This window comes from Chiloscyllium plagiosum, unplaced genomic scaffold (assembly GCF_037043375.1).
Source record: "Chiloscyllium plagiosum isolate Xiang-an unplaced genomic scaffold, Cpla_swu_hap1 HiC_scaffold_27, whole genome shotgun sequence".
Taxonomy (NCBI): domain Eukaryota; kingdom Metazoa; phylum Chordata; class Chondrichthyes; order Orectolobiformes; family Hemiscylliidae; genus Chiloscyllium; species Chiloscyllium plagiosum.
The window spans coordinates 59324852-59337999 of NW_028270165.1; the positions used below are offsets into that span (position 1 = coordinate 59324852).

At 46.2% G+C, this 13148-nt stretch overlaps 1 protein-coding gene and 1 pseudogene across 2 annotated transcripts; one reads left to right on the forward strand and one right to left on the reverse strand.

Annotated features, from left to right (window-relative positions):
• The window catches only part of LOC148144289 (uncharacterized), a 45706-nt pseudogene that overhangs the window by 5005 nt on the left and 27553 nt on the right, over nucleotides 1-13148 (reverse strand).
• On the forward strand, nucleotides 381-11162 carry LOC148144290 (uncharacterized). Of its 2 annotated transcripts, none has more exons than XM_087974666.1 (2): nucleotides 381-904; nucleotides 9652-11162. In XM_087974666.1, the coding sequence occupies exon 2, from the start codon at nucleotides 10039-10041 to the stop codon at nucleotides 10921-10923; it is 885 nt and encodes a 294-aa protein (XP_087830792.1). In that variant the 5' UTR covers nucleotides 381-904; nucleotides 9652-10038; the 3' UTR covers nucleotides 10924-11162. The 2 variants fall into 2 exon arrangements, with proteins under 2 accessions (XP_087830792.1, XP_087830793.1); XM_087974667.1 differs by lacking the exon at nucleotides 381-904 and adding an exon at nucleotides 8574-8703.

The following is a 13148-nucleotide window of genomic DNA, read 5'->3' on the forward strand; positions in this document are numbered from 1 at the left end:
ATGCTTTCTTAACTGTCCTATTCACGTGTTAATGAAGTGAATGAAGAAGGGCTCATGCCCGAAACGTCGATTCTCCTGCTCCTTCGATGCTGCCTGACCTGCTGCGCTTTTCCAGCAAAACATTTTCAGCTCTGATCTCCAGCATCTGCAGTCCTCACTTTCTCCTCCTTAATGAAGTACATGTCAGTGGTAAATCATTCATCGATTTTATATTTATACATTGAGTGGAACACTACAGGTGTTTAACTCTAAACTCTAGTTCCAATTCAGTGTCAGTATAATCGCTTTTTATCTGCTCTAAAATAAGCACCGAATCAATGCACTCCATCTGACCCTTCTTAACGTTGATTTTCTTTAGTTTGCAGATTCTAACACTCTGTTTCAATAATTTATTGAAATCTACTTCTGGTACATGGGTGTCACTGGCTGGCCAGCATTTGGTTCTCCTTGAGAATGTGGTGGTGAGCTGCCTTGAACTGTTGCAGTCCACATCCTGTACGGTGACCCACAACGTGTTGAGGGAAGGAATTCCAGGATTTGGACCAGTGACACTGAAGGAACATTTCCAAGTGAACATGGTGAGTGGCTTGGAGGGGTACTTGCAAGAGGTTGTGTTCCCATGTATCTGTTTTCCTGGTCCTTCTAGATGGAAGTGGTTGTTAGTTTGAAAGGCAATTTGTAAGGTGCTTTGGTAAATTTTTGCAGTGCATCTTGTAGATACTCCACACAACTGCTTCTGAACTGTGGATATGGTACCAATCAAGCAGGCAACATTGACCTGGATGGTATGAAGCGTTTCAAATACAGTTGAAGCTGCAACCCTATCCAAGCTAGTGGGGAGTATTCCATTACACTGCTGACTTGTGGCTTGTAGAAGTTGGAACAGGTTTTGGAGAGTCAGGAGGTGAGTTACTCACTACAGTATTTCTGGCCTCTGGCCTGCTCTTGTAGCCACTGTGTATATATGGTTCATCTTGTTGAGTTTCTGTTCAATGGTTAACCCCAAGGATGTTGATCGTGGGGTATTTAGTGACAGTAACATTGTTGATATCACAGGTCAGTGGTCAGATTATCTCTTTTGGGGATGAGTCATTCTGTGACATTTGCATGGCATTCATGTTACTTGCCACTCATCAGCCCATTGGATATGGTTAAGATCTTGTAGCATTTCAAACTGAACTGCTTCAGTTTGTGGGGAGTTGTATATAGTGCTGAACATCTGCAATTATTGCGTCATGTCCACTTCTGAACTGATGATGGAGGTAGGTCATTGATGAAGATGGTTCGGCCTATGAACTCCTGCAGAGTTGTCCTGAAGTTGAGATGACTGACCTCCACAAATCATAGCCATCTTTCCATGTGATAGGTATGACTTAACAATTAAGACATATAAAACTAATTGAAGGAATAGGTATGAGACAACCCTCTTCAAGGTGTCTCCAGTGCAGGTTTTTCTGTTCTCGAAACAATCTGATAAATGTTGACATTCCTCAGCCTTTTGATCTTGGCAGTTTCCTTTCTCTCCAACATTTATTTCACATTAGCAAGTTGAATTCTTCTGCATTTTTCAGGAAAATGTTTTACAGAAGGTAACATTCTTAATATCTGTGTAATATTCCATGGGAAAACTGTCTACAGTCCACCAGTTGGAGAGAATTTCTCTGAAAAGGTTTGTCAAATGCCCTGCTTCCACAAGACCCAGTGTTCCCAAAGTTGAAGTACTTTTAACAGCCCCATTATATTTTCCAGAATTCCCATGATAGGAGACATGTGCCACTTGTACCCACCACAAATCTCCTGAAACTGGGTGCGCTACAAAAGTCCAGCAGGAAGATTATCAGTAAAATGGTCTGGTTTCAATCATAGAGTTATAGACATCTAGAGACACACTGCACGGAAGCAGATCCTTTGGTTCAACCCATCCATGCTGACCAGATGTCCCAAGCTGACCCAGTCCCAGGTTCCAGCCTTTGGCCCATATCCCTCCCAGATGCCTTTTCAATATTGTAATTGTACCCATCTCCACCACTTCCCCGGCAGCTTATCTCACACACACACGCACACACGCACGCACGCACACACACACTCCCTTCATGCTACCCACAGCACCCCTTCTCTGTTCCCCACCACCCTCAGCACCCCCTATCCATCCACAGCACCTCCTGTCCATTTCCACCCTGCCACCCACAGTGCCCCATGTCCATTTCCCTTTCCCCACCCTCTGCCCCCCCATCCATCCTCTCTCTCTCCCCTCACCGTTCGCTCTCCATCTCGCTGTTCCCTGTCTATTCTCTCTCTCCACCAACTTTCTGCTGTCCATTCTTCCACCGCCCCCACACTCTCCTTGCCACTCATTCTCTCTCTCCACCCACCCTCTGCCCCTGTCCATTCTCTGTCTCTCCTCACATTCTGCACCCCACACCATTCTATCTTCTGCGCACCCCCCCCCCCAACACTCTACCCCCACATTCTCCCTCTCAGACCCTTCCCCCCATTCTCTGGGTCCCCCACGCTTAGCCCCACAGGCCTTTCTCTCCCCCCCCAAGTTCTTCTCTTCTCCCTCACCCTCTGCTCCCCCGTCCATTCTCTCTCTGTTCTCCACAGCTCCACCCAGCCCCCGTCCATTCTCTCTCTCGTCTCCCCAGCCCCCGTCCATTCTCTTTCAGTTCTCCCCAGCCCCACCCTCTAGCCCCCATCAATGAGAGGAAGGAATCTGGTTGGTGGCAGGGAGCAGGAGAAGCTAGAAAGATAGGGAGCTTATTTGAAATTGAGTTCCCCAATGTTGAGTCCTCCCAACTCTACGCAGCCCCGGGCAGAAGATGAGATGTTGTTCCTCCAATTTGCAGTTTGATTCATTATGGTAAGGGAGGAGGCCAAAGATGGTTATGTCAGAAAGGGAGTGGGAAGGGGAATTAAAATGGCTGGTGACTGGGAGGTCCGGTCAGCCTCTGCGGGCCCAGGTACGATGTTCAGTGAACTGTTCCCCAAGTCTCCCCGATGTAGAGAAGTCCACAATTGGCAAACACATGGCAAATGCAGTACCACAATGTAAAATTATAGCCTCTGCTGCGAAAAAAAAAGCAGAAAGGAGGTGTATTGTTTAAATGGTAATGTATTGGGATGTGGAGCAAGTGAGGACTGCAGATGCTGGAGATCAGAGTGGAAAAGTGTGGCACTGGAAAAGCACAGCAGGTCAGGCAGCATTCAAGGAGTAGGAGAGTTGACGTTTTGGGCATGAGCCCTTCATCAGGAATGATGTGTGAATGTACAAAGGGGGCTCAGCGTCATTCCACACCAGTCAGTACCAGTTGTCAGACAGGTGCAGCAAGCAATCAGCAAGGCAAGTGCTTTGTTAACAAGAGGAATTGAGTTCAGAAGTGGGGATGTCTTCGTGCAGTTAGGAGGTCATTGAATGTATTCAAGGCTGAGTTCGTCTGATATTTGAACAACAAAGAAGTGGATGTTTCCAGGGGAAGGCAAGGAAATGATTTTAGAACAGTTTCAGTCCAACTAGTCCATGCTGACTATGTTTTCAAACTAAATTAGTCCCAACTGCCTGTGTTTGGCCCATATCCCTCCAAACATTTCCTATTCATGTACTTGTCCAAATTTCTTTGAAACGTTGTTACGGTACCTGCATCCTTCCTCTGGACATTTATTCCACACACAAACCACGCACTGTGTTTTTTAAAAAAAAAAACTGGTGCCCCTCATGTCTTTTTAAAATCTTTCTCCACTCACCGCCAAACTTTGCTCCCTAATCTTGAAACCACCCTGGAGAAAGGAGACCCGCCGTTCACTCATCTATATCCTTCGTGATTTTATAAACCTCTATAAGATCACCTCACAGCCTGCTGTGCTCCAGTGAAAAAGTCCCAGCCTATCCATTTAGATGTAGTTAGATTCATATCCGGTTATGATCTGTTCAATGCTGGTGCAGGCTCGAAAGACCAAATGGCCGACTTCTGTTCCCAGTTCTCTTACTGTGTCCAGGACAGCAAGAGACTATAAGACATAGAAGCAGAGAGTAGGCCATTCAGCCCATCAAGTCTGCTCATACCATTCGGTTGTGGCTCATAGGTTTCTCAATCCCATTCTCTTGCTTTCTCTCCATAACCCTCGATCCCCTTGGTACTCTAAGAACATATGTCTCCGTCTTAAATGTACTCAGTGACCTAGCCTCTGCAACCTTCTGTGGTAATGAATTACATAGATTCACCACTATCTGGCTGAAGAGGTTTATGTTTATCTATGTTCTAAAAGGCCTTCTCTTTACTCTGAGGCTGTGCCCTCATGTCCGAGTCTCTCCTACCAACGGTAACATCTTCCCAATGTCCACTGTGTCCAGGCCATTCAGTATTCTGTGTGTTTCAATTAGATCTCTCCTGAGTGTGGGCCTGTTGGTCAGCATGAAGCAGACCCTTCAGGATGAGGTACAGCAGGGATTAGGTTCAGCAAATGGAAAGAGTATGTGGGATGGAGATTTTCAGCTTCTAGGGAATAAGATAGGAAAGAGAGTTCATTATAAATTAGCATTGTTCAGGTGGGCCAATGGGTCGAGGAGTTTAATTTAGAGAAATGAGAGGTGCTGCATTTTGAAGCTGTATCAAACATTGTTTAGGCCACTTTTGGAATACTGTGTTCAGTTCTGGTCTCCCTGCTATAGCAAAGAGGTTGTAAAACTTTGGAAGTGGTTGCAGAAGATTTACAAGGCTGTTGCCATGCTTGAGACCTACAGTGAGAGGCTGAAGAGGCCAGGGATATTTTCCCTGGAGAATTGGTGGCTATGGGGTGATCTTATAGATGTTTATGAGGGACATGGATAGAGTAAATACCCAAGCACTTTTCCCCAGGGTAGGGGAGTCCAAATCTAGAGGGCATATGTTTGAGGTGAGAGGGGAATGATTTAAAAGGTATCTGACCGGCAAGGTTTTCATGCAGAGGATGGTGCATGTGTGTAACAAACTACCAGATAATGACAACATTTAAAAGGCATCTGGATAGGTACATGAATAGGAAGGATTTAGAGGGATATGGGCCAAATGTGACTCGGTTAATTTAGGATATTTGGTTGGCATAACAAGCTGGGCCGAAGGGTCTGTTTCCATGCTTTATAACTCTAATCAGCTTTATTGAAAGCAGAAGAGTCAAAGCACTTTCAGAGCAGCTTTCAAAGATGTTTTGCCCTTACTGGGAGCAATAGACAATAGGTGCAGGAGTCGGCCATTCTGCCCTTTGAGCCTGCACCACCATTCAATATGATCATGGCTGATCATCCTTGATCAGTATCCTGTTCCTGCCTTATCTCCATAACCCTTGATTCCACTATCCTTGAGAGCTCTATCCAACTCTTTCTTAAATGAATCCAGAGACTGGGCCTCCATTGCCCTCTGGGGCAGAGCATTCCACACAGCCACCACTCTCTGGGTGAAGAAGTTTCTCCTCATCTCTGTCCTAAATGGTCTACCCCGTATTTGTAAGCTGTGTCCTCTGGTTCGGCACTCACCCATCAGTGGAAACATGTTTCCTGCCTCCAGAGTGTCCAATCCTTTAATAATCTTATATGTCTCAATCAGATCCCCTCTCAGTCTTCAAAACTCAAGGGTATACAAGCCCAGTCGCTCCAGTCTTTCAGCGTAAGGTAGTCCTGCCATTCCAGGAACTGACCTCATGGGCCTACGCTGCACTCCCTCAATAGCCAGAATGTCTTTCCTCAAATTTGGAGACCAGAACTGCACACAATACTCCAGGTGTGGTCTCACCAGGACCCTGTACAGCTGCAGAAGAACCTCTTTGCTTCTATACTCAATGCCTCTTGTTATGAAGGCCAACATGCTATTAGCCTTCTTCACTACCTGCTGTACCTGAATGCTTACCTTCATTGACTGGTGTACAAGAACACCCAGATCTCTTTGTTCTGCCCCTTTACCTAAATTGATTCCATTTAGGTAGTAATCTGCCTTCCTGTTCTTGCCTCCAAAGTGGATAACCATACATTTATCCACATTAAACTGCATCTGCCATGCATCTGACCACTCACCTAACCTGTCCAGGTAATTTCCTAACATCCTCCTCACATTTCACCCTGCCACCCAGCTTTGTATCATCGGCAAATTTGCTAATGTTATTACTAATACCATCTTCTATATCATTAATATATATTGTAAAAAGCTGCGGTCCCAGCACTGATGCCTGCGGTACCCCACTGGTCACTGTCTGCCATTCCGAAATGGAGCCGTTTATCACTACTCTTTGTCTCCTGTCAGCCAACCAACTTTCAATCCAAGTTAGTACTTTGCGCCCAATACCATGCGCCCTAATTTTGCTCACTAACCTCCTCTGTGGGACTTTATCAAAAGCTTTCTGAAAGTCCAGGTACACTACATCTACTGGATCTCCCTCGTCCATCTTCAGAGTTACATCCTCAAACAATTCCAGAAGATTAGTCAAGCATGACTTCCCCTTCATAAATCCATGCTGACTCTGACCTATCCTGTTACTACTATCCAGATGTGTCATAATTTCATCCTTGATAATAGACTCCAGCATTTTTCCCGCCACTGAGGTCAGACTAACTGGTGTATAATTTCCTGTTTTCTCTCTCCCACCTTTCTTAAAAAGTGGTACAACATTAGCCACCCTCCAATCAGCAGAAACTGATCCCGAATCTATCAAACTCTGGAAAATAATCACCAACGCATCCACAATTTCTCGAGCCACCTCCTTCAGTACCCTGGGATGTAGACCATCAGGCCCCGGAGACTTATCAACCTTCAGACCTAACAGTCTCTCCAACACCAAATCCTGGCAAATATAAATTCCCTTAAGTTCAGGTCCTTCAGCCACTGTTACCTCATGGAGATTGCTTGTGTCTTCCCCAGTGGACACAGATCTGAAGTACCAATTCAATTCTTCTGCCATTTCTTTGTTCCCCGTAATATATTCCCCTGTTTCTGTCTTCAAGGGTCCAGTTTTAGTCTTAACTATTTTTTTGCCTTTCACAAACCTAAAAAACCTTTTACTATCCTCCTTTATATTTTTGGCCAGTTTACCTTCGTACCTCATTTTTTCTCTGCGTACTTCCTTCTTAGTAATCCTCTGTTGTTCTTTAAAAGCTTCCCAGTCCTCCGTTTTCCCACTTATCTTTGCTATGTTATACTTTTTATCTTTTAACTTTATATGTTTCTTTACTTCCCTCGTCAGCCACAGCCACCCATGCCTCCCACTCGGATCTTTCTTCCTTTTTGGAATTAACTAATCCATTGAACTTTGGCCAGCTCCTCCCTCATAGCTCCATAGTTCCCTTTATTCAACTGAAATATTGTCACTTCCGATTGTACCCTCTCCCTCTCAAATTGCAGATTGAAGATTATTGTATTATGATCACTACTTCCCAGTGGCTCCTTCACTTCGAGGTCCCTGATCAATTCTGGTTCATTGCACAGAACAAGTAACAGTGAAATCTTTAATTTGTGGGACAGCAACTGAGTGAATGAATACATCCAGAATGTTAGTGGAAAGTGGGAATTCATTGCACTGTGGGGATGAAGTGCTTTAAGGTTTACCGGCAGTAAGTACAGTGTGCTGAGTGAAGGGTTAGGTGGGTTCTTGTTTTAAACTGCTCATTTCTTTCAGCCTCCAACATTGTATTTCCACTGCTGTACATCAGAAGGAGTGAATCAGTCGCTATTGTCATTAGAAACCTTACGTTTTTCAGTACCGCAGGTCCTGCATTGTTTTCCTGAGCATTTTAAAGTTTACTGACAGCAGCGGGGTTTGGGCCGTATTCACTGGAAACGATTAAGCAGACAGATAACACACATACGAGAGGGCAGGGTGGGACTTGTCTTTTGATTTGATGGAAGGTGGGAGGTTCTGCGCGCTGTGATCCGGGGCAAACACGACTACAGTAAATCATTCAATCTCTACAGTGTGGAAGTAGGCCATTCAACCCCTCTGAAGAGCATGCCATCCCGACCCACGCCCACCAGCTCCCTGCCCTGTCTAGTAGTTCCTGCTGGGGGATGAGACTCGGCCATAAAATTAGGGGGAGTAGATTTAAGGTAGAGATGAGGAGGAGCTGTTTTTCCCGGAGAGTAGTTAATCTGTGAAGGGTGAGGGTGGATTGGCCATGCTAAATTGCCCCACATGGTCCAGGGATGTGCAGATCAGGGTGGATTCGCCATGTTAAATTACCCAGGTATGTGCAGGTGAGGTCTATTCGGGGGTAAATATCGGGCAGGAGGGGAAGGGGAATGGATGTGGGTGGGTTACCCTTCGGAGGGTCGGTGGGGTCTCATTGGGCCGGGTGACCTGCTTCTACATTGCGCGGATTCTCTGAAGGGAAAGGATTTTTGCAAACTGTGCAGGGCAGTGCGGGCCGTCAATCCGGAGCAGGCGCAGTGCGGAGCCGCCGTTCGTCCAGCCCCGTCTCGTAGGCCATCGCTCGACACTTGCTCCTCCCACTGTCCCGGCCGCGCTCCGCCCTCTCACTCTCCTCTTGTCCCCGCTGCTCGCCCCTCCCCTTCCTGTCTCTCCCTCCGCCGCCTCGCCCCATCGATGACGTCACAACGCGGAAGTGGCTCTGCTCGGTTCAGAGTAAAACCCTTTCTCTGGGCAACTCTTCAATCTCAGAGGGAGAAAATCTGTTCACTGGTAGCAACTGGAGTGAATCCAGGGAGGGCGCAGACTCTGCAAACTCAGGTATGTGTCTTAATTGCCCGGGTGAGGAGGGACAGAAGGATAGGGTGGGGCTGTTTCCCCAGCCCGCGCCAGAATCTTAGGGGTAACCTTACAGACGTTTATAAAATCATAAGGAGCATGGATAGGGTAAATAGACATGGTCTTTTCCTTGGGGTGGGGGAGTCCAGAACTAGAGGGTGATTGGTTTAGGGTGAGGACAGCGGGGGAGGGGGCGTGGAGATTTAAAAGAGACCTAAGGAGGCAACTATTTCACGAGGTTTGGGCGGGTGTGAATGTGTGTACGAAAGTAGTGGAGGATGGTACAATCACAGCATTTAAAAGGCATTTGGACGGGTGTATCAATACGAACGGTTCAGAGGGCCAGGGAGCACGTGCTGGCAAATGTGACTAGATTAATTTAGGCTATCTGGTCAGCACAGAAGAGTTTGACTGAAGTGCCTGTGCCTGTTTCTGTGTGTATATGACTCGGCTTTCCACTAACGTTTGCCACATCTGTGTGTTCAGTTTCTCTCTCTGGTGTCGGTGTTAATACCTTGATGTCTCATTATGCTCCCCTTCCCGGGGACATTAACCATTTCTTGAGGTTGTTCCTCAAGAAACTGCATTGCAGGTTCATCCTGAATTGGCACACTTTATTTTGCTTTCCAAATCAGACCTGCTCACTCTCAGCATTATGCCAATGACGTGAAAGATATTAACTTTCAGGTGGAGTTTCAGAGAGATAAGTCTTGACGTTTTTGCTTTTATGCTCCTGTAAGATCCTGAATCAGCACCTTCAGGAGAATTAGTTAAAGTGGAGTGAGAACAGAAGGGGAGAGAGAGAATGGGATGGTGCTTTCAATTTTGTGGAATAATAAAGGAAAAGAATGTTCTCCAGAAAGCAGAATCACTTGTTCTGAATTTTTACCCTGAACTGACAGTGATGACTTTTATATTCTCTTTTTACAGCGTTTGAAGATCTGAAGACAGAAGTTTCAAAATCAACTGTAACATCAACTCTCCTGCTCCTCGGATGCTACTTGATGTGCTGTGAATTTTCAAGTGCCGTGCTTTTGACAGTGACTCTCCAGAGTCAGCAGTCCTCACTTTGGTGTCAATGTCTGACGGTCACTCAATCCATCAGGACCACAACGATTTTTGACTGCGATTCTGTGAGAAGGAGCAAAGCTTTTTGGTTCCTGTTCGAGGACATTTCCAGTATCAGTGGGACTGGATGAGAGACCTACTGTTGCAGTGCACTGAGTGTGGAGCGTGTAACAGCTATACCGCCTGTTAAGAGGAAATCACGGTGCGAAGGGGCTGTACACGAGTTTGTGTGCGGCTGAAGCTTTGGCCATGGAAAAACCTGAGGAATCCTGCCCTGTGGAGAAACCATGGAAGTGTGGTGACTGCGGGAAAGGCTTCTATGTCCCATCTGCCCTGGAAACTCATCGGCGCAGTCACACCAGAGAGAGGCCCTTCAGCTGCCCTGAGTGTGGGAAGGGCTTTACCCAGGCCTCTGCCCTGCGGACTCACCAGCGGGTCCACACAGGTGAGAGGCCGTTCCAGTGTCCCGAGTGCGGGAAAGCCTTCAGCAATTCCTTCAACCTCCAGACACACAGGCGACTCCACACTGGTGAGAGGCCATTTTCTTGCTCCGAGTGCAAGAAGGCATTCAGACATTCCTCTGACCTACTGACCCACTGGTGGGTCCACACGGGGGAGAGGCCCTACAGCTGCCCCGAGTGTGGGAAGGCCTTCAGCAATTCCTCCCACCTGCTGACTCACCAGCGGGTCCACACGGGGGAGAGGCCATTTACCTGCCCCAAGTGCGGGAAGAGATTTAGTCAGGTGAGCAACTTGTGGAAGCACCAGCGTCTCCACGCTGGGGAGAAGCCCTTCAGCTGCCCCGAGTGCAGGAAGGCCTTCAGCAGTTCCACCACTCTGCTGACCCACCGGCAGATCCATATGGGGGAGAGGCCATTCCCCTGCACAGAGTACGGGAAGGCCTTCAGCAATTCCTCCATCCTGCTGAGACACCAGAGGGTTCACACAGGGGAGTGGCCCTTCAGCTACCCTGAGTGCAGGAAGGGGTTCAGCGATTCCTCCAATCTCCAGACCCACCAGCGGATCCACACTGGGGAGAAGCCCTTCGGCTGCACAGAGTGTGGGAAGGCCTTCATCCGCTCCTCCCACCTGCAGAGGCACCAACGAGTTCATGTGCCATCGCAGGATGATTGAAGGAGCAACAACCGAGTGCCATTAGGGACTGGACTATCAACCCAGTTCCTGGGACTCCTGAGTTTGAATCCAGCCGCGGCAGATGACGGAATTGGAATTCGGTCAGAAATCTGGAGTTCAGAATCTGATGATGAAATCGTTTTTAGGGTGGGGTGAAATTGCTGAGTGAGGCAATACTTCCTCCAGGTTACGGCTGTACCAAAGATCCAATTACAAAGAACAACTTGGTGATGACCAACAGTAAAGAAAGTGAGGTTGGATGGGAGGGTGGGTGAGAAGTATGTGCGCTTCGACCTTGAGCTGTTTAAAAAGCAGGTACTTTTTCTACACCTTTTTGCTGGGGGGATCTGAAGCTTTAACAAAGTTGGGTCACAATAAAGATTACCTGAACTTACCGCGGGCTCAGACTCTCATTGAAAGCTTTGAGCTCCAAGAGGTTTTTTGTTTTAAAGCTGTTCATTTCTTTCAGCCTCCTGCACTAAGTTTTCAATGTTGTGTATCAGATGGAGCATTGAATGGGTAGCTAGTATCGTTAGAAATTTTAAATTTTTCAGGAGTGCAGGTACTGTGTTGTTTCATTGGCATTGTAAAGTTTACTGGCAGCACTGGGAGGTATGGGCTGTGTTCACTAGAAACGATGTGGCGGTGCCAGTATTGGACTGGGGTGGATAAAGTTAAAAATCACACAAGACCAGGTTATAGTCCAACAGATTTATTCGGAAGCACGAGCTTTCGGAGCGCCGGTCCTTCCACAGGTAGCTGTGGAGCAGGATCATAAGACACAAATCTTATAGCAAAATTCATAGTGTTATGCAACTGATGCATTTTAGAATGGGTTGCAGGTTTCGGTTCATTAATATGTAAATCCAAGAACAACATCTAAGTTATATGTTTTCTTAAAAAGTGACATCTCAGCTCACACAATACATTAAAATTGTGAGGTTCGAATCTGTCAGTATCCCAATCTTGAATCAGACTAGTTCTGTTTTTAAAGTAGGAATATATAAAATATTACATGGATTGACTGCCTATAGATTGTGCGCTTTGTGAGCAAAATTGAAAGTATCTGCAAATATAATTCTGCCAATACAAATTCACTCCATAGAGTTGTGTGTGTGTGCATGTGAGTTTGTGTGTGAGAGTGCATGTAAGAGTGTGTGCATGCTTGGTAAAGTGAGAGTGTGATGGAGTAAAAGTCTGAGTGTGTGTGAGCATGTAAGGGTGTGCGGATATGAGAGAGGTATGATTAAAAGCAAGGGTTTGCATTTTACTAAAATGAGGAAGGACAGGACTTGTATAGTTAGAACAGAATCCCGGGAGGGTTCAGATACATAGTTATGCAACCTGCAAAGAACTGGTAGACTGGATGGTTAAGAAGGCATTTAGCACCATTGCCACCCAGACCCACCCCCTTACTTCATATTTCTCATAGCTAATCCACCCTACCTTGCATATCCTGAACAATAAGGGTAATTTAGCATGGCCAATCCAGAAATGCACAACATTTCTAAGAAAAATGCCCATCTGACTCAACCCTGGGACCCAGACAGAATTCACACCTATTGTTAGAAAAGCTGTGCATTTGAATGACTTTCTTGAGAAGGTAATTAAAAACAAGTTCTGGAATTAACATGCCAAAGAGCAGAAACCCATTCTAAAAGATGAAAGATTTAATCTAAAATTGTTTAATATATCACATCTCCATGACACTGGACTCCTTTGGCTATAAATGCCATGATCATGATCTCATTCTCCACGCCGAACCTGATAAAACAGCAGTGCTCCAAACGTTAGTATTTCCAAATAAATCTGTTGGTTTATAACCTGGTGTTGTGAGATTTTTAACTTTGTCCAAGGAAACACATGTTGTGGGACTGGTAACAGTTGTTATTTTGTGATCTGTTCCTCCTGAAATTTCTCCTCTGCGCAGGCACGGGTGAACAGTCTGTTTTTGTGCTTTGTGCGAGATCAGGCTGGCAGCTTTTAAATCCTTATGTTTAGCAGCAAAAGAAAATTGTAGGTCAGCAATCGTATTTCGAGAATGGTACTTCCAGCTCTGGTAGTCCTGTTGGGTCACCAGAGAGGGACGGAGAGAAGATGTCACATCTAAAAAGCAAACCGAAAAGTTGTTTTGTTTGTTCCGTCAGTTGAGTTGGTTCTGCACTCCGATGAGACTGGATACTGATTTTAATGGATCAGAATTGAACCCAACAATGGAACACCTT